Source organism: Xiphophorus hellerii, chromosome 7 (genome assembly GCF_003331165.1).
Source record: "Xiphophorus hellerii strain 12219 chromosome 7, Xiphophorus_hellerii-4.1, whole genome shotgun sequence".
NCBI classification, from domain to species: domain Eukaryota; kingdom Metazoa; phylum Chordata; class Actinopteri; order Cyprinodontiformes; family Poeciliidae; genus Xiphophorus; species Xiphophorus hellerii.
Genome location: NC_045678.1, coordinates 21,536,172 through 21,556,706, shown reverse-complemented (window position 1 = coordinate 21,556,706; position 20,535 = coordinate 21,536,172). Strand labels below are relative to the sequence as shown.

Here is a 20,535-nt window from a genome sequence, read left to right as displayed (position 1 = left end):
GTTGACATCACATAAGGCAACTGATCAAAAGCATTTAAGTATATTAAAGTAAGTATATTTGAGCACTTAAAATAATGAAGTGCTTTTTTAAGCACTATTCTATTTATTTTAATCAAATTTCACTTTCAGAAGTGCTTATTTTTATTCTATGACTGCATGTAAATCTTTGAGCTACATGTGAGAATAATGCATTCTCAGTCGCTAAATAGTTTGCTTTTTAAGAAATGTATTTTGTACATTTAGAAAACTTGAAACATTAATCTATCCTTCATGTTGCTGTCAAACATTTCTTTGAGAGTACATGACTAATTCCTTTAAATAAATGAAATATTTGGGTTTTTCGAGCTTTAATCATTAATCAACCTTGTACGTCTGGGCTTATTGCCAAGACTAACACAGGATCCTAAAAGCTTCCAACACACCCTGGAAAGGTAAGCAAAGACCTGAAGATAGTTCACCTGCTGACGTTTTCACACGTTGCCAGTCTGCTGGCTGGATTTATCGTTCTGGATTTTAATTTGGATCTTTTCCTTTTTTCGAATAAACGAATGGAAAAGTGAAAGGTAATAGCTATATTGAACACAATGAGGAAAATACAAGAGATTTTGAAAATATTCAAAAACTGCAAAATTAGGTTAAAGTTTGCGTTTAACACACAAGCTAAACAAATACGGACCCGATTAGGGTTCTACTCTTCGCATTTATCGTTGCTTATGTCAATATTTTTAAATTCAGTTTTTGTGAGAACAGTCTCATTTTTACCTGTATCATAATGTTAAAGCTTCAATTTTAAGCTCTGTAAATTTTCAGAGGGCAAAACTACTGTAATAAAACTGTTGGTCTTCGGCGAGTTTCACGCAAAACCGCGACTGTTGAACGTTGGCGCCGCCGCGTCAGAGCTCACCCACCCAGCTGTATCCGGGTGACCTCCTGCTGCACCTGTTGCTGTTTTACAGGGAAAGGCGGCGGCACCGGTTGCCTCCCGTCAGCTTCCACGTAGACTGGCTTCAAGTATGCATATGTTTGGATAAGACAAGAAAACAAGCGAAAAACACAAGGCCTACGTTTCATGTCAGTCACGGACCTTTTCAGGTGGCGATGGAGACCCTGCCAGTCGGTTGGCATGTGCACACCTGGGGCCAGGAGGTCGATGGGACCAAGCTGCTGAAGGAGGGATCTGCTGACACAAACACACATGTTCACGATCTGTTTCATGAAGATGCACAGGTATTTTAATTTTATCAGCTCAATATTTTAAGAATGTATGATTTCCAGAATAAGAATACTCCATTGAACTAGTTATTATGGGCCTCTTGACTGCTTTCGTTGGCTAACCTGTCTACCTACAGCCTCTTCTCAGTAGGTTTGCAGTCATACTGGCTACAAATCCATGTCATACCTTTTTTTTACAAATAAAATTTGAAAACGATGCACTTTCCCAAGATGCATTGAAGTTTTGTTGTTTTAACCTGCGAAATTGTGAACAAGTTCAAGTGGTGTTAAAGTTTTGCTAGGGATTACAGTAAAAATTGCTGTTTGTGGTTTTAGAGATGGATTTCAGTGGAAATCTGAAAACCAGAAGAGGGGGGCAGTTTTCAAAGCAAATGCTTTGGGAGATAGATATTTCCAAACCTTCAAAAATTAACTGTCTTTAATGTGCAGCGTTTCCACCAGCCTAGCCAGCCATGGTGGAGGATCAAGCTGTTCGTGTGGGAGCCGGTGCTTTTTGGGACCTGGGATGGCGTTTTCACCACCTGCATGATCAATATCTTTGGGGTAGTTCTGTTTCTGCGCACCGGATACCTGGTGGTAAGTGTGTAACGGCTGCAGCATATCAAGATGAAAACCGCAGCAGTTTTAAAAACAATGTTGACCAAAGAGATTTTGTAAGGTAGTTGAAAACAGGGGAAAAAAAAGGATCAGTCATTTGAAGCAGAATTGTAATTGTTCAAGGCCAAAGTAAAGGGCATTACAATAATCCAACCTCAAGGTGATGAAAGCATCCCTGCATTTGTCCAGGTTTGGTTTTGATGAGGGAACGGCATTATATCATGATATAAGGCTCAAAAAAGTACATTTTACATCATACCCCCATTTACAACAGAGTAGGACCAAAAATAGATCCTTTGCGTACACCACAACAAATAGGTACTAATGAAGAGAAGTATTCTTTTCCAGAGTATATCCAGAGACAGACATGTTTAGACCAACAAAACACTCCAAGCAAAAGAATGTTGTGTTCAACTGTGCTAAAGGCTGCTTTTAGATTTATTAGGACCTTGAGTTTAACAGAAATTAATGAAACATCTTAAAAAGTCACTACATCAGTATGGTGAGCTTTAAATCAGTGTACGGTAAATTAATGTTGAATCCTTTACAAGTTCTTGAACATAGAAGGCAGTCAACATATAGGACTGCATATAGACTGAATATTTTGATTAAACTGTCTCACCATGTTTAAAAGCAGCTGGCCAGCAAGGAAGTGTTTTGTAACAATATTTGCCACTTGCCAAGACATATTACAGTTGACAATGCAAAGATTACGGTTTACATTTGTTTGGCGATTAGATGCAGCCGCAAAGACACGTTGACCTTTAACACCTACATGCTTGTTGATCTTGTCTGTCTGACAGCTCAGATGTAGTTTTCTAGCTAGAAGACAATGTTTCTCATTGAGAATGACATGCATCTTATCAGACAGAAATGATATGGCTGTTTATGTGTAAAGGGAAACTTTGTTGGTAAGCATGACTGATGGCTCAGCACTTGCTCACCATCTCCTGCTTGCAGGTTTTCTATAAGAGCTGCAGAGATATAATATCTAGCTAAGGAATAGAGAAATACTGAATGAGCTTTTTCTTTCATTTTAATGCCAGCTCTGTTTCTGCTGACAAATTCCAACATGCAATTTGCAAACAATCAATTATTGCTAAATTTGATGTAACTTTGCAAACAATGTTGAAAATTGAAAGAAAAAAAAAAACTTTGAATAAAACCTTTTAGTTCAAAATGACATGCATGCTATATGTTGTAACGTCTAACTACATCATCAGGGTAACACTGGCGTGCTGTTGGGGTTGCTCCTCGTCTCCGTGGTGGTTTTGGTTGCTTTAGTGACAGTAATGTCAGGGATTGGAGTGGGCGAGCACTGTGGGATTGGGAGCGGAGGAGTCTACTCCATGATCTCCAACGTGTTGGGAGGCAGAATCGGGGGTACTGTTGGCCTCCTTTACATCTTTGGACAGGTGAGTTCAAACCGCACTCCCTTCTTTAATGTAACTTGAAGATTTTTGGGGTGATTGCTCTCCTGGCGCCTTCTTCTCCGCAGTGTGTTGCCGGCGCCATGTACCTCACGGGCTTCTCCGAGTCCGTGGCAGAGCTTTTGGGTCTGCAGAGCCAGTGGGCGGTGCGCCTCATGTCAGCAGCTGTCCTCCTAGCGTTGCTTGGGATCAATCTGGCAGGTGTGAAGTGGATCGTCAGACTGCAGCTGCTCCTGCTGGCTTTGTTAGCAATCTCCACTCTGGACTTTGTTATTGGCACCTACACACACCTCGATCCAGGTACGGCTCAGTGGTTGTGACTGTTAAAATAAAAGTGCTTGTTTTTAAAATGAAAGGAGAAGAAGCAGCTGGGCAGAGTGGATGGGATGGGAAGATAGATGAACATAAAGGCAGGAAAATCCTGGAGGAAATACTTAACTGTGATGGCAAAAGTCTTGAAGGTTCATCTTCCAGTAGGATAATTACTAAACATTCAGCGAGAGATGCGGTGAAATTCATTAGACCTTAGCACATTTATGTGTTTGAAAGGTTTATTCCAAGTCCAGTTGTGAAGCAACTCAGAATCTCTGTCAGAATCCATTCTGTGATTTTGCTTCTATTTGCGTCTGTAAAATATAAAAGCATTTATTCTTTCCCTTCTACTTCACAAATATGAATTTCTTTGAGCTTCTATGTTACCGCCTGCTGCTGTAATATCTTTGACTTTGCTTGTTTCTTTAATTATGTGAAGTAACTGATGAGAATCAACTCATCCATGTTTATAGCTATAAATATATAAAACAAACAGAATACAAAGCCAAGAAACACTCTGTGTAAAATGTGTTGTTTTTCCAAACATTTTTAGATTAAACAAATTTCAGTCTCATTTAGCTTTTACAATTTTACACGCTGTAGGAACAGATGCATTCAATTAAATAGATGACATCAGTCATAGACATCAATCTGGTGAATTGTTAGTGGTTGTTAAAACGTAAACTGATTTAAGTTAGTTTAAATTAAGTTAGTTAGTTTTTTATTTTCATTATTTGCCTTGTAGGAGAACACCCCCCAAATGATTGAAACATTTGTTTCATTCAGTTATCCAGTACAAGTCCTGTTCTTATGGTGTTTTCAGGCCAGTAGGTGGTGCTCCAATGTTATTTTTTGCAGTTGATTGTGTCCCGTTGAAATGTTTTATTTATTTATTTATTTATAAACTCTTTTCTCCCGCTTCTGTCAAGAGCAACATAAAGTTGTCTTTTTTTATTTCTTTATTTTTAGTTATGTTGAGATTCTGATGTTAGGAGTTTTCTTTAGTTGACTAGATTGTTTCCTTTTGTTGGCCTGCAGGAAGTCCTACCCTACATTTCCTGTTCTCAGTGGTTATCAACTTCCTTTACAGTGGGAAGAGAAAACTGTTCCAAAATTCAAAACAGTAACTGAAGAACACTCCCCCTCCCACCTAAACATGAATTTATGACACTACGTAGTCAGTAGATGTCAGTCTGTGCAAAACTCCTTTTTATTATCCCATTAAAACCTGACACTTTTCTGCTATCAGTGACCTCTTGACCCTTTTGTTTGTTTTATAACATGATTAGAAGAGACCACATTGCAGCTGTGAAGAACCGTGGGAGAACCAGCCACAACTACTACTCCAGGTTGTTCCAATTAAAATGCTGCTTTGTGTGTAGTAATGATGATTTCATTATTGGCAGAGGACCAACAGGTCCCCTAACAAAGTGAAACGGCCCAGATTAGTTTAAACTCAGTGAACGCTGGAGCACATCCTAAAGGAAGTGTGAGCCACCGGCGAAATGATGTGGTCATGGTTTGATAACATGTCCGCTTGGCAAGTTCTCCCGTTAAGGCAGTAGCAAAAAAGAGAAAACTTCATAGGCTGCCACTATACAGGAGGGAGGTTATGTAAACCAAATTTTGTGCTAAGCAAATATTTCACATTTTAATTAAACTAAATGTAACTTCTCAGTATTTTTATCTTCTGACATGATATAAAGTACTTGGTGGTTTGCAAAAGTATTCCAACCTCTTAAGCATTTTGCCACACTTCACTATTTTATGGGCAGATTAAATTACAGACCAACACAAAGAAGCACATAATTGTGAAGTGGAAATAGAATAAAACATGGTTTCTAAAATGTTTTTAGAAACAAAAAAATAATAATTAAAAGCTGTGACATGCATTTTTATTTGATCCCATTTATTGCAGATAAATGGGATATCTCTATTCTTGTTTCACACATTTTGAGCCTGAACTATTTGCCTGAAGCTCTTTGCAAAATATCTTAGCTCAGTTAGAATAACTCATGAGTGTCTCTGATCAACAGTCTCTGATCGTTAGACTGTTGTCTAGTGATGTGTGAGTAGATCATACTCACACATCAATATGCTTTGATCTATTCATTTCACTGTAACTCTGATTGCATATTTAAGGATTCAAGTCTTTTGCAGTCTCTTAATTGTTCCTTCAGATTTTCCCTGCTTCAAGCACTGCTGTTATTGACTTGCTGTTATTGACTGTGTGAGTCTTTGTTCAGTCTTGAGGTTTTTTTTGCAGTTTTTGTCATCAAGTCCGCACAGTTATCCTGTCATATTGCTGTTTTAAGGAAGCTTAAAACAAAACCATGCCACATTCTTTAATTTTAGTGATTTATTTGCAGGAAAGTTTAAAAACATTAATATTTTTTTTTTCCTTTACAAAGATGTGCTTCTTTGTGTTGGTCTATTACGTAAAATCTCAATAAAATACAATGAAGTCTTTAGCTGTAAGGTGACAAAGGTGCTCACGGTGTATGAAAACATACTTTTCAAGGCATCATCATTTTTTCCTTTAATTGATGAGCTTCTGCCTAAATAGCAACAAATACTAAACTGTTGGCTGTTTCAGTTGGATCTAGAGTATTGATTAAATGTATATTTCAAGCTAGGAAAATGTTCAACTTTTTATATTTTCACTATCTGATAGAAACCCAATTTAATGCTGTTGTTTATTACACTGCATCAAAACTTTGTCATTTACAAAGTCAGACCAAACAGGTGGAGTTGAACATGAAATCTCTCTGAACTGTGAGGGCTTATAATTATTTAGTCATATAAAAGATTGTGGGGGAATCCGTTTCCCTCTTTAAGTGCAGTAAATTACTAGATTACTAGTCAATGTATTGCCAGTGTATTGTCTCTGTGACCAATCATCTCAACCACAAACCCCTCTAACTGTGAGCCAGAGATGAATTACAGCTCAGCACGCCTCACCCTGTCCCAGTTGAAGCCTTTTCTCCCCACAGAGCAGGAAGCCATAATGGGCTCCTTGGGCCTGGGGTTTAGGGTGTTAACCAGACTCACCCACATTTTTGAAAGATGAGAAACGGAGATGGACGGCACAGAGATCTAAAGGGTCTTCTCACCCCAGGGACCACCACATTTTTTTTTCCCATTATTGTTTTGTGGTCCAAACTGTAATATATGGTTTTCAGTCGTCCCTCTGGGTCCTGCTCCACCTTGGTAAACTCACAGCCTGCTGTGTACTCAGTGCAGTCCATACTTGTTAGGGTGGGAGAGTAGGAGGTCAGTTCAGCAGAGGGAGAGGCCTCGGATGCTCATGTAATCCGACTACGCATTCCAGTGTGCATCAGAGGAATGCTGCGCTTGTTGAAGAACCCCACACATATGCTTGTTACAGAAAAAGTGGAACTTTCTTATTAGATATGACATTAAAATATGGCTGATAACTTAAAATATATTAAAAAAAACAAAGGTGCTCTCTCTCTTCACCCATCTGATATCTATGTCAAGTTCATCAGAAAACCAAATGAAAACTTGTGAATGAGGGCTTCTGATTTGGTCATGGGTGAAGAGTTGGAACACACTGAGGGAAAGAAACAGGTAAACATGTAGAAAGACTTTCTGATAAAAGTACCTATACAGTTGAGGCAAATGTGAACATGACTTCATCACAGTTCCACATATAGGGTTTGTTTTTCACTGTTTTTTTCTAGGCAATATAACTCAGGTTCATCTAAAAAAAAACAAAAAACAATTCAATATTGTGAAAAAGTATTTGTTGCTCTTTTCAGAAAGTGATTCATTAGAGATGAAGTGAAAGATATTGAGCTTTCCTTTCTTGCAATTTTGATGATCATGAATGATGGACAATAAAAACTAATTGTGAAGTGAAAATGGAACGTTGAGACTCTGATGTTAGGAGTTTTCTTTGGTTGACTAGATTGCAGCAGTTCCTGCAAAAGGAAGCCCAACCTAGTATTGAGTGCTTGGAAATGAACACACTTTTCAGAAGACTGACATTTCTGTTTTAAATATCCTTTGTTATTGATTTTAGGTGACATTTTAATTCCCGGAGTCACTGAATTTTGAGTTGTCATTTTCTGCAGGCTGTTGTGATTCTTAATTTTCCTCTGATGTCCTTTAGAGTTAAATAAAACTGAGCAAGTTTTCCAACAAACACCTCACCTGGCACTGTGTATAAGCTTTCTAAGTTTTAGGTGATAGAATTTGAACATGTGAACACCCTTTCAAACAGAGTTCAGTAGTCAGAGCAGGCGCCGTCAGACTCTCTTGGATGTTGGAGTTGGATGTTGTAATATGGGTGGGGAGCTCTTGTTGTGGACACAGACACAGTGGATTTGTTAGGTCCTGATTGTTTAGACATGGTGATCTCAGTGGGGCACAGAGTGAGCAAGGGTTTAACGCTCCTTAAATACATCTCATCGGGATCACGAGTCCTTAAAACAAAGGCATTTCCTAAATAAAAAAGGAGTAAAAGCACGCTCACTCCCTCTCTCGCTAACTTTGATTCTTTTTCCAAAACTTGGAAGCTGCTAAGCTTCTGAATAGGGTGGCGACTTCCTTTAGGATAAACATGTCATTAATCTGAGAGAACACATTCTTTCCCATCGCAAGATAACCAAAGGGAGGAAATGTCCGGTGTTGTAATGCAGGCAGGTTCTCCAGGCTGTGTGGTTTTAACGGACCCCCACCAGCGCAGAATGACCTTCAGTCACTTCTTTGACAGACCAGTCCAGACTGAACTGACCCACCCTGCCTGGAAAGGGCTGCACTACCTGCTGTTGCCATTTATTTTGACCACTCCTGATTCATTCACTCACATTAGACCAAATGGCGTCTGTGTTTGATTTGCCGTTTTGTGAAAAAGGAGTTGGTTTTCCTAAATATATCTTTGCCTTTTTGTCACCTTTTTAATGTTTCAAAGATAATCTTACTAAATACAATAGGCAGGTTTTGAATAATTTGATGTATTAAGATAAAAAAGCTGTCCAAACCCATCCAACCCTTTGTGAAAAACAAATTGTCCCTAAACGTGTTAATTGGCATCAAGCATTGGCAATAATTGGTAACCTGGTAATAGGTTTCAGCTGTGGGGAAACTTTAGCCCACTCTTCTTTGTAAAATGATTTTAATTCAATCACAGTGGGGACGATTTCAAATAAGAATGGCCTGTTTAGTCAAACCTTGTTTTTACTAGTGTGACTGTACTCACATTTGTGGGGGAAAAAAAATTATGTGTAGTCATAGATATTCTTTATTTAACGTGTTGGGAGATTCATTTTTTGACACAGGTTTGGTTAGGTAGTTTTGGTCCCTCAGATAAATCATTTTTAATGTCACATAAGTCTATATATTAAAAATGTTGTTACTGAACATTATTTCTAAGGGCACATTGTAGAAATAAAAAGCATAAAAATACTTTAAAGACTCTGTTATGGAATAGAGAAGTCTGAAAAACTTTAAATTGATTTCCAAAAGAATATGTTTCATTATAGGCCAGATCTGAGATCAGATCTTTTCAGACAAACAAATGAGATCTTCCTAATGGAAGATCTAATTTGTTGGTATAAATGTTGGTTACTCATTTATTCCCAAACTGACTTCCAAGCTAATAGGTTAGGATTTGGGGAAAATGTGACTAAAATGTGTTTATATATTTGCTGTCTCTTGTCTGTAACCAAAGCAGCCTTTCCACTGGGGTTCACTAGACCCCTGAAGATGTGCTGTGGTATCTGGCACCAATCTGTAAGCAGCAGATCCTTTGAGTCCTGTAAGCTCCAGGGTGGGCCTCTATGAAATCTGACATATTTCTGCAGCATATCCCACAGACGCGCTATTGGAGTTCAATCTTGAAACACCTCAAACTCATTATTGTTCTCCTCCCACCACTCAAGATAAATTTTTTTTATCCTGATGAAGCATGCACATGGTTCTCAGTCTTAATAACTACATTTGAAAAGCTTTTTTTTTTCTTTTTGCAAACAAGGGAATTCTTTTAAGCATCTTTAGTTGTGCTTTTTGTTTCTTTCAGAGCATGGCTTTGTGGGTTACTCAGCCAAGCTTCTCAGTAGTAACACCATACCAGATTATAGCCCAGGAGAAAACTTCTTCACAGTATTTGGGGTCTTCTTCCCTGCTGCTACAGGTGTGTGCTCTCCCACCCTTCCTGCCTTCTTTTAGATAACAAGATTCATTTATCACACAAACTATGTCAACAACTCTACTCCCCGTTTGTTTGCTTTTTTAGCTACACACTCCATGACTCTAACATTTTGCATGGGTTTTTTGGTAACTGTTTGCTTGTGCTGTGTGTGTGTTCATGCTTAGGGGTCATGGCAGGATTCAACATGAGCTCAGACCTGCAGCGGCCAGAGCACAACATCCCCATGGGAACCCTAGCAGCTGTTTTTACTTCGTACGGCAGCAGCTGAATTCACCCTCCCGAAAAAATAAGATACAAAAAAAAACACAGTAAATTTATGCTTTAGCTGTCCAGGTGTATCAACACAAGTTAGAATATTGTTAAAACATTGATATGGTTCATGTTGATGACACACAGAGTGATATATTTCAAGTATTTGTTTGTGTTAATTTTGATAATTAGGATTTAAAGCTTATGGAAATCCATAATTGCATGAGATCAGCAAATGTTTTAATCAGAAATATTTTGACTTGAATATGTTTTGTGTTTTAAGAAACACAGCACAGCTAAAACTTCCAAGCCATGAACTTCAGCTGATGAGTTATTTGTGTAAAATAATTTCTGGACTACAGACATAGTCATAATTTCAGAAAAAAAGTAGATATTGCGTTTCTTTTGTAAAGCCTGTCAGAACCTGACGGAAGAGTGGAGAGGCACAGAATTCAAGTTGATTGAACTTTTGTGTGATGCTTCAAAAACAGTGATGTTCTGGGCAGGCGTCTCATCTGCTGGTGTTGGTCCACTGTGCTTTATCGGGTGAAAGGTCAGAGCAGCCATCTACCAGGAAATGTTCGTGCTTCATGCTTCCCTATGCTGACAAGCTTAGGGAACTTTTCCACTTTTCCAGCAGGACCTCACACCTTCCATCACTGTATAAGTACCAGTATCTGCTGGTCCAATAATGGTGGTCTCACTTTGCTTGATTAGACAGAAAACTGGTCTGAGCCAAACTCCACAGAGAATCCATATAGCATTGTCTAGAGGAGGATAAGAAACATTTTAGAAGGTCCATATCAAAGCAACCTGGGCTTCCTTATCTCCTCAGGAATAGCTTGGGTTGATGGCCAATATTCTGCACTACATTGATGCTTTAATACATCCAAAATGAACTGAAACTAATACTTGAAAATGGCTGTGTGTGTAATGAAGTTGTGAGAGGCACACTTTGAGTTGAATTAATAAAATAAATGTGTTTTTCAATGATATTCTAATTTATAAAGATATGCTTTTAAATCTAACAGGATGATGGCAATTGTTGTCCACAAGGGAAATTTACAAAACCACAGATGTTACTTTCCCTGCCTACTGTGGTGTTTGTGTAAAAGGTCAAATCTTTCCTGTTTCAGTGGAGAGAACAAGCAAACCTACATTCCTGGCACTAACCTATCAGATATATAGTGACATTATTCTGTCTGACTTTGTGTATTAATACGGAGAGGAGCTGTTGTTTATAATTTGGTGTGGTGTACTGTCTGTGACCTGCAGGTGGTTCCTGTATCTGGTCTTTGTCTTCCTCCTGGGGGCCATTTGCACCAGAGAAGCTCTCCGCTATGACTTCTTGATAGCAGAGAAGGTAAACTCCTCTCTGTTTCCATCCAGCCATGTAACACAGGCCTTCCAGCTGAGGAGGCATGGTTTGGGGATTTCCCACCATGGCTCACTTTGTTGATATGCTGTGGTTGGTACAGCCTCCGACGGTGTGTACTTTAGAAATGCTTGGAGTTTTTGAAAAACTTATTCCAATTCTATGATGGGAAAATATTCATATTTGACCATTTTCTGTATTGCCAGGGATTTGTTTTTTTTGACTGGTATCTCTCAACTGGAGGCGTCAAAGAACCCATAGAAGTTGTAACACCCAGCTAACTCACAAACTAGCACAGCATTCTCTAAATTTCTTTCCATTTGTGTAATTTATTGTCAGTATAAATAAAACTGTTCAGTCTCAGCTCCTTGAAGGCCCACAAATAACTTGCAGCTGAATCTGCAGCAGTAGTTTGGTCTACAAATCATTGATTCAAGGAGGTTATATAAGTTCACATCACACTTTGTATATTGTTATTGGTAAAGCCGTTTAAAAACCATTAATAATTTTCCTCACATTTTACTGTTCAGTGGTATTTTGTGGTGTTCTGTCACGCAAAATTCCCATAAAATACATAGAATTTTGTGCATGACAACATGTGAACATTTTTATTGTAAAATATGACTGTTTGGGAACAAATATGTAAACTTCTCAATAGAAAAATTTTTATTTTACTTGAATCAAGTGCAGAAGTCCTTGACTTCTCCATCAGTGATTAGTGCTCATTGTTTTTGCAAAGGGCCGACTGCAGCGGAACTGACTTGGGCGTAGCTTTCATGAGATCTCAACCCCACCTCATCCTTTTCACCCTGTGTTTGTTTTCCGTCTTCCTCCAGGTCTCCTTGGTGGGTTTCCTCTTTCTGCTGGGACTTTACATCTCCTCCCTAGCTTCCTGCATGGGTGGTTTGTATGGAGCACCCAGGATCCTCCAGTGCATCGCTGAAGAGAGGGTCATCCCCTCGCTGACCTTCCTAGCAAGAGGGGTGGGTGGTTAGAAGGTTGAGGGACCTTCAATCTGCATGACAAAGCTTGAGATTATTTTATTATCTCTGTGTGCTGTTGGAGCTTTTACTTCAATCTACAATTGACATTTAAGTGTATGTAAAAGACTTGAGGTTTATCCAAAGGTTAAAAAAAAACACATGGGTTCATTCTGTTGTTAGGATGTCTCGCCTCTCATTCAACATGCTTCTTCAGTTCTTCAAAACTAATTTTCATCTTGATTAAAGCTCCAGTTCAGTCTGAAGACAAGCAACCTTTCAGTATATCTCATGATAAACAACAAACAGTGCCTAATCTTGTTTTCTTTTTTAAAGAAAGATGCATTGTGCAGTAATTCTGCCACTGAAAGTAAGTATTTAAAGAAAAGTAGATCTATTTCTACATGATCTCCAAGTTCATCATGTAGCCATACCTTATTTATTTTACACCAAAAAGCCCATGAACACACTTCTCAGAGCGTTCATGTACACATTGCCTTCACCCTGACTGAAAGTAAATTATGAACTTCATTGCAACATTCATTAAGAGCTGTGAACTCAACTTGGAAGGTAGCAAACCATTGCCAAAATGAACTATACAGACAGTGGCAATGAAAATGGCTATGATGGGTTTATTTCTAGTTGCAGTCATATACTGAAGAAATAAAAGCATGAAATCAGTAAAGCTCCAAGTCATGTGTGCAGGAAGTTAATAGCATTGCAGCTTCACATATATTGAAACGAATCTGTCAACAAACAGATTGTGCTACCTGCAGTGAATGGCATATTGTAACTTGTTAAGTGTGTAGCCTGGATGTATAGGGGGTGTGGTGCTCAGACTCAGCAGGAAACTGTTTCTGAGCTGCCTAATTATAGTTTGGGCTCCATAAAGTAGAAGTGAGTGAACTGACCTCAGCAGAGCAGCGTTACAACATGCTGCTGCTGCACACTTGGTGGACAGTCACGTTGACATTGTGACCTCTTTGACCCCAAGCTTCCCTGTATGGCAGCGCTACTCGACCTCTCTCAGCAGGCTGGAATTAGGCCTGAGACATCTTGGCCCAAATCAAAGCCTCAGAACAAACGCAGGAAGGGCGACGGGCAGGGCCCTGCTCTGCTGTGTGCTCTGGAGGCCCGCCAGGCGCATAACAGTCCTCCTGTAACTGTGCAACAAGACAAAGTTGAAGAGGTTGCTGTTTGGTGACAGATTCAGACCTACAGAAGGAGGCAGTACTGTGGCATTTTCTTTGAAAGTTAAAGTGGAAGTAAAACCTAAATTTAGATAGACATCAATAAAAAGGTTATTTTTATGTTTATTTAAATGTGTTTGAAGCTACAAAATGGAGGCTTCCCTTTGATTACAAAGCTGTCATGTTAGCCAAGGAAAACGGCAAAACCAAGTAATGTGAGATTAAAGACATGTATTTTTTTTAGCAAAAATTCATAGAGTAAACAATAATTGATTGTAACTGTGGGATTTTAATCCAGTTATAAATCTGCCATTATAAGCTTGAAAGAAGAAAACCAAAAACCCAACAGGGGATTATTTAAAACCTAAAACGCAAAAAGAATGTCATTATCTGTAAGTTCATGTTATATTGAAGCCACATTCTATTAGAAGTTAACTTGTATTGCATTTATCAATTTTCTTTTAGTCATTTGTTTTGCATTGATAAATGTCACCTTTTTTTGCTTTAGAAAATCAAGAATGGGTCACAAAATCTTAAAAAGCGTAGACTTGTTTTCTTTAACTTAAAACCCAGATATATAAAAACAGCAAACTATTGACATTAACATTATAGAAAGCAAGTATCTTCAGATGCCACTTTATGAAGTGGCATCTGGCATCTGTGCCAGATCTGCATCTGAAACGCTTGTATTTCTGTCAGTTGGCTTGTTCACCAATGCACAACTTTAGTTTGCTTTGTTTTTTGCTAACCAGCTCATAAGAGAATCTGTTTTATTCCCTAAGCTCTATATTCAGGGTAGAAAAGTTCAGCAGTAGCTTTATTAAAACTACTACTTATACACCCATGTAACCAATCTAGAGTTTGGAATGATTGGGTGTCGAGTATAGCATTGCTAACCATGCTGTGTATTTTTTGTCTTGTTGGCAGAAAGGCCCAAACCGGACCCCGGTGGCAGCCATTTGTCTAACCAGCATGCTGACCCTGGCATTCATTTTCATTGGTCGGGTCAATGTGCTAGCACCAATTGTCACCATCAACTTCATGCTCACGTACAGCTTCATTGACTACTCCTACTTTTGTGTGGCCATGACCTTCCAGCTTCAAACGAAACAGAAGAGACAGACCTTCATTTCAGGAAGGGGAAGCACGCGCAGGTCAACCAAGCAAAGCTCTAGGCCTCTGATTGAATCCCCTCCCCCCAACTATGGGAGCGGAGGTGAAAGTCCGCAGGGAAAAGGGACTCTGTTGGAGTTCAATAGGGATATGGACCAGATCTTCCCACCTGTCTCCAAACTTAATCCTGAACCAGAGAAGATGACTTTGAGGCAGGATCTGTGCAGCGGATCTCAGAGTAGGAAGGCTGCCACCAAGCAGAGACTGATGCACAGCTTTGGTCTGGATCTGAACAGCAACACCTTCTCAAATGAAAACGGAGGGGAGCAGAGCTCAGCTCCACTCGAGGAGGGAAACAAAGGGCAAAGTGAAGATGAGGAGTTCAGGGCTGGAGATCAACCTGAAGTCAACTATCACACAAGGATGGGTGACTCACAGCAAGATTCACCTGCAGAGACTCATCTTTACAATGCAGGTGTGTAATTCGCTGAGACTAAGTTTTAACACAGAAGTGACCTTGTCCTATTTGTACTGACTTTTAATCTTTCAGGTAATGAAGATAAACCAGAGCAGCAACACTTTGAAATTCAACCCATGCGTGATGCCTTCTACACAAAGTTATGTAACCACTGGATTGCCCTCATTGGGGTAAATTACAGAACACATGCAGCTAATGACAGTTTCCCTGTTCTCATAATCTGTTTTCAGATGACTTTACAATTAATGATGATTAATTTGAACACTTTCTTTTTCAGGCAATGAGTTCCATATTGATTATGTTTATCATTCAGTGGGTTTATGCTTTAGCCAACATCCTGGTTGCATTGCTGCTCTTCTTCTACATTGGAAAAACAAGTCCTGGTTTACCTACAGGTAATGTCTGTAAGCTCATTTATCTGTAAAAACTCTTCATATTTATGTGTGACTTTGTGACACTAGTCTGTATGTAGCATGACTGGTAAAGACATGGAACCAGTCTGAACAAAATTAATATTTTTATTTCAGTGGTAATCTTGTATAGAAATCTTTCGAGACTTATTTGTTGAACGGGGGAGACTGAAGGTCATATTTTAGAAGTTCCTATAAACTTCTAAAAAAATATAGTATAAATTAATATAATGTGTCTTGATTACATTTAAGTCGAATAATGCAAGGTATTTTTTAACCACAGGATTCTTTTTCCATATTGAACAAATGTACACCATTTAGCATTTCCTAAAATAAGGGATTATGCTATAAGAGATTATGCTATTGCAATTAAAATCAATCCAGTTTTTGCTTTTTACATGTTTTTCACTAAGGGTGTCAACAGATTTAGCCATTGGGATTTCAAATGAGTCCTTTGGTTTGTTTTAATATATTTTTTACTTAAGAGTGTAAAAAGGTCAGTTATTGATATGTTTCTTAAAATTAGAACATTTTGTAATGTTCAAATCTGTTATATTTTTAACTTGAGGGAAAAGTGAATGCCTTTAAAATGGTTACCCCATGTTCATTTAATATTTATCTATAGCAACAGCCTATGTTTTTAGGCTTCCCTTGCAGTCTCTCCCTACAGCAGCTTTGCAGCTGTTGTTGCTTAGGATTTCTCCAAAAGTTGTATCTGTGCAGTGCAACACGTGTTGGCTAACGGACTCCACACATTTTCAAGCTCCAGTGTCAAGATTTGTCCCACAGGTGGATGATGAAAATCTGTAACCGCAGTTTTCTAAAACACTTTGAGGTTCAGTAAATCTTATAACTGAGGTCAGAAAAGTTATTTCCCTCAAGGCAAAGTTGAACCATTCCTGCTTTGATTTACTTGCAGGTATTGCAGCTCAGTTCAGCTTTTTCAAATGGCTGAAGGCAATTTTTGGGAACCTATACAGGTATTGTATAGTTTTACAGTTGACTTTCAAATGTTTACTCTTAAGTTTGTGAAAAGCTAAACTAAATTAAAGAAACATGTTTTATTTTTACATTTTTTGTTAAATAATGGATTTCAGCAATGTTGTACGTTATTGGTAAAACACATCCCTTATTTGTTTAAAAAAAGTCTCTTGAGGCTTGTAACACATTAGATTTTTATTTATCGTTCTGTAAGAGCTATAACTAAATGGAAAAAATAAGTAGCTAAGTAATTTTAGTAGTTTTGTGGAAGATTTAGTAAGGTAAAACCTTTTTATATACAGTGTAGTGTTTTAGGGATTTTACAAATTGATATAATAGTGATTTTATAGATGGGGGTGGGCTATTCTTTAAACATCTCTATTATGTCTTACATGACCCTTCACATTTACCTCCAGTAAAAAAAAGTGCTAAACAGTAAAACCTTATTTCTAAAGCAGAGTCCTGGCAACTTACAGATGCTTAATTCCTCCATTTGTATGTGGGATCATCTCTGATCCATATCTTATGCCCATTGGTGAAGATTTTCACGTACCTGTAGAACCAAATCTTCGCTTTTTCCTTTAACAAGACAGACCTAAGCATATGTCTGCATTATGGGAGAAGACACCTGTTCCATCCATCAAGCTTCTGCTTCTAGCATCTCTATTAGTATGAAGTAAGATACCCTAACTGATGATAAGACACCAGGGTGCACAAACTCCTGTGCCTGAGGCAGAGGTTGTTGACAACCCAGAGTGAGAATTTCTCTTTTTCCTTTTGAGGATCACAGCCTGGACTTGTAGGGGATGACTCTCAACCCAGCTGCTTTGCATTTGGTTATGATTCTTTGAAATGCACTGTGAAAATCATGGCCTCAAGATGCCAATGGAACTTCACATCTGAAACAGGATGAGACTCTGAGTTTCCCAAACCAGACTAATTCCTCTCCACTACTGTGCCTCTCCATGAACACCACAAACAGGAAACTGCAGGAGTCCATCCAACACTGGAAAAAGACTTGAATTTGTGCCAAGAACACCTCAGTCCATGCACCCTATACTCTCACCCCTTGATAATTAGAAATGGCTTCAGAAAAAGTCATTTAAACCTACCTTGTCACTGCCCTTGTGTGGACCCACGACATGCTTAGTGTTCAACACATCACTAACAAGCTCCAGATATTAACGAACAAATGTTTTTGATACATTCTTCATATCAGGTGGCCTCAAATGGTGACTTTTGAGCAAGCGGGAACAAGTCTGACCTGGATGTAAATGAGCTGCTGGGCTGGATTGAAGCTGTCCAATGCAAATCACCGGCTGTTATTTGAAGAAAAAAAGATAGAGAGGAGCTTTCAAGGAAGGAAAAGTTTTGGAGGTCAAAACAGACTGGGAGAAGAATTTTTGGGAGTGAGTTCAAAGTATCCAAATAGGTGAAGAGGGATGTCCAGAGTGGACTACTTTGGTGCAGTGAGGTTGCAGCTCATTGCTGCCTAACGGACTGAAAGCAGAAACCACAAACTACTATTTAAAGTTGCCCATATTTACAGTCAGGGCATTAATTAAAATGTTAGAATTACCAGAACTGTGACAAACAAGGGTTGACAGAGACCCAAGTTTATTTTCCATCTCCCTCAGGGAGGAAGATGGTAAAAATTTCAAAGCCTCACTGTAGGAGAACCACAGCAAAGACTGAGGTCTCAGGCTTAGCATATCCCTAAATAACAGCTTATTTTTTGACTTTTTAAACATCTTTACAAGGAATGTAAGAGGGAGTATGATATCAGAGAATGTTAATTAATACTTAAGATGTCAGTGAAAATATTTCTCAAAAATATTTTCAAGTTTTAAATTCTCATTTTTCTATGTTCCAGGAAGAGAGGATCTCCCCGGGATGAGATGGTGGTGACTCCGTCTCTCTCCGGAATCGGGCTCAAAACCAAGCAACTGACTGAGGAAAATACTGACTTTTCCTCTCGCCACCGCTTTCACCAATCTTGGTTCATCCAAGCTGACACAATGGTGCAACCACCGAATCAGTGACACACTTGAACTCTGACTTGGTTCTATGTTTTGACTGAAAACCTCAAACCACAAAGTGTGCCTCGTGCTGCTGCATTTTGCATATTTCCTATGTAGTGAAGACTTTAAGTGCCTCAATTCATTTTTGATTGGTGTTGAAAGAACAGCTGAGCTTTCCTTAGAATTGCACAAAAGGTGAAGGAGTAAAAGATACTTAGGTGCTCCAGGTCACATTTATTCATTTGTTTTCACATTAAGTTTACATAGAAATTTATTTTGCTCAAAATTGTGTTTGATATTCACAACATAATGTTTTTGTGACATTACAATAAAAGTGTTACAAAGGTTTGATTGAACGTTTACACTCATATTCAGATCAATCATAGCAGGATGCATTTTATTTTGAAAAGCAATATGTTTTTTCACTAAATCGTATTATATTCAACTTGCTTCTTCACAAAAATCAAGTTTGAAACAAAATATCTTAGGGCACATGGATTATTTTGTAAAGTTTAGGGAAAAAAATACAAATATTACCACAAGCTTCTGCTTACACATTATGAACACACACACACACACACCCCAACATGTATGCTTTATGATGATATTCCACTTATTTGCTCACGTTGCATGATGCATTTGAGGTAGATCTTGAGCTGCAGTGCTGGCAGAGGTATATTATATCACCTCTTCCTGTCATATTCAGTCTCAAAAGCAGCCACATGATGATCTGTGAGCACAATAATACCTTATTGCATGTCATCTTGAGAGTAAATATTTGGTTCCTGTTGTTTTGAGATGTTTGGCTGCTTGTTGTTCCAGCTTGCTTTGACGATAGCTGTTGTTGCAGCTGAGGCGCCATCTCTATCCGACACGTTGGTTTGCTCACCTTTAAACCACAGGATGTTTGGGCTCAGTGTTGTCAGATGAGATAACTGCTGTTTAAATACTTTAAAAGATAGTGTTATTTGGAAATCTTTTTACACCACCTATAGTTTTGACCATTTAACCAGTAAGACCTGATATAGGGTCAGAAATGCGTCAGCATTACGTTTGAGAACACTTGGAAAAAGTATGACTATTTTATGTCTGTCATTCTTGTTTTGGTCTTTAATAGTCTGTTCTTGATCAGAATCTATAACAGTTTCTTCAGAAATTCTTCACAAATTCTTCAGATTTGTTCAATTTGTTACATTTTGTCATGTTACAACCACACAATTCAATGTATTTTATTAGGTTTTTATGTGGTAGACTAACACAAAATTAAGTGAAAGAAAAATTATAGAACTCTGTATTAATTTTGCAAATCAATATTTTAACAGGGTATGCATTCAGCAGCTCTGAGGCAGTACTTTGTAGAACCACCTTTTTGCTACAATTACAGCTTTTGGGGAATGTCTCTACCAGCTTTGCTCATTTTTAGTCTAAAAAGTAACTCAAGCTTAGTCAGATTGGATCAACAGAGTCTTTCCAAAGGCTGTCGGTTGAATTTACATCTGGACTTTGAAATATTCTAACACATTAATCTGCTTTGTTATAGGCGGCAATTTTGCAGATCTGATTGTTTATTAGAGCCGGACTGTTCCAACATATAATGCCGTAATTTAAATATTCAAACCAAGATTGTATGTTTAGGCCTGTGTCCAGCTAAAGTGTTTATAAATCAAATAAAATTGGAATTTTTTACACTAAGTAAATCCCAAAAATTAGGTTTTTTTAATGATCACTTTTTTTTTTAGTTTAGCCTTATTACTCATGAAATGATATATCATGAAGCTTTAGGTAAATAGGCAGCGCTTTGTGTATTCAAGCGAGTAGGCACCCACAAATGGCTGTCATGGGAAATTCAAAGATTTTTCAAATATGCATGAAAGAAATAAAACAACACAGATTTTATCTAACATCCCTCAACACATTTTGATCTTGACCCTTAGACTTCAGATCGAACTTATCTGGTTTTGTGCTCAAAGAGGATGCCAAGGCAGCTGTTA

General features: G+C 38.3%; 1 protein-coding gene across 2 annotated transcripts; it reads left to right on the top strand.

The window, feature by feature from the left end:
* Window positions 1-453: 453 nt before the first annotated feature.
* slc12a8 (solute carrier family 12 member 8) lies at window positions 454-19,335 on the top strand. Of its 2 annotated transcripts, none has more exons than XM_032568833.1 (14): window positions 454-563; window positions 1,093-1,227; window positions 1,663-1,809; window positions 3,054-3,245; window positions 3,329-3,560; window positions 9,616-9,729; window positions 9,912-9,999; window positions 11,272-11,359; window positions 12,208-12,354; window positions 14,469-15,129; window positions 15,205-15,302; window positions 15,410-15,527; window positions 16,462-16,522; window positions 18,397-19,335. In XM_032568833.1, exons 2-14 carry the CDS (start codon window positions 1,099-1,101, stop codon window positions 18,563-18,565), a joined length of 2,244 nt encoding a protein of 747 aa, XP_032424724.1. In that variant the 5' UTR covers window positions 454-563; window positions 1,093-1,098; the 3' UTR covers window positions 18,566-19,335. The 2 variants fall into 2 exon arrangements, with proteins under 2 accessions (XP_032424724.1, XP_032424725.1); XM_032568834.1 differs by lacking the exon at window positions 454-563 and adding an exon at window positions 675-1,011.
* The last annotated feature ends 1,200 nt before the right edge of the window (window positions 19,336-20,535 follow it).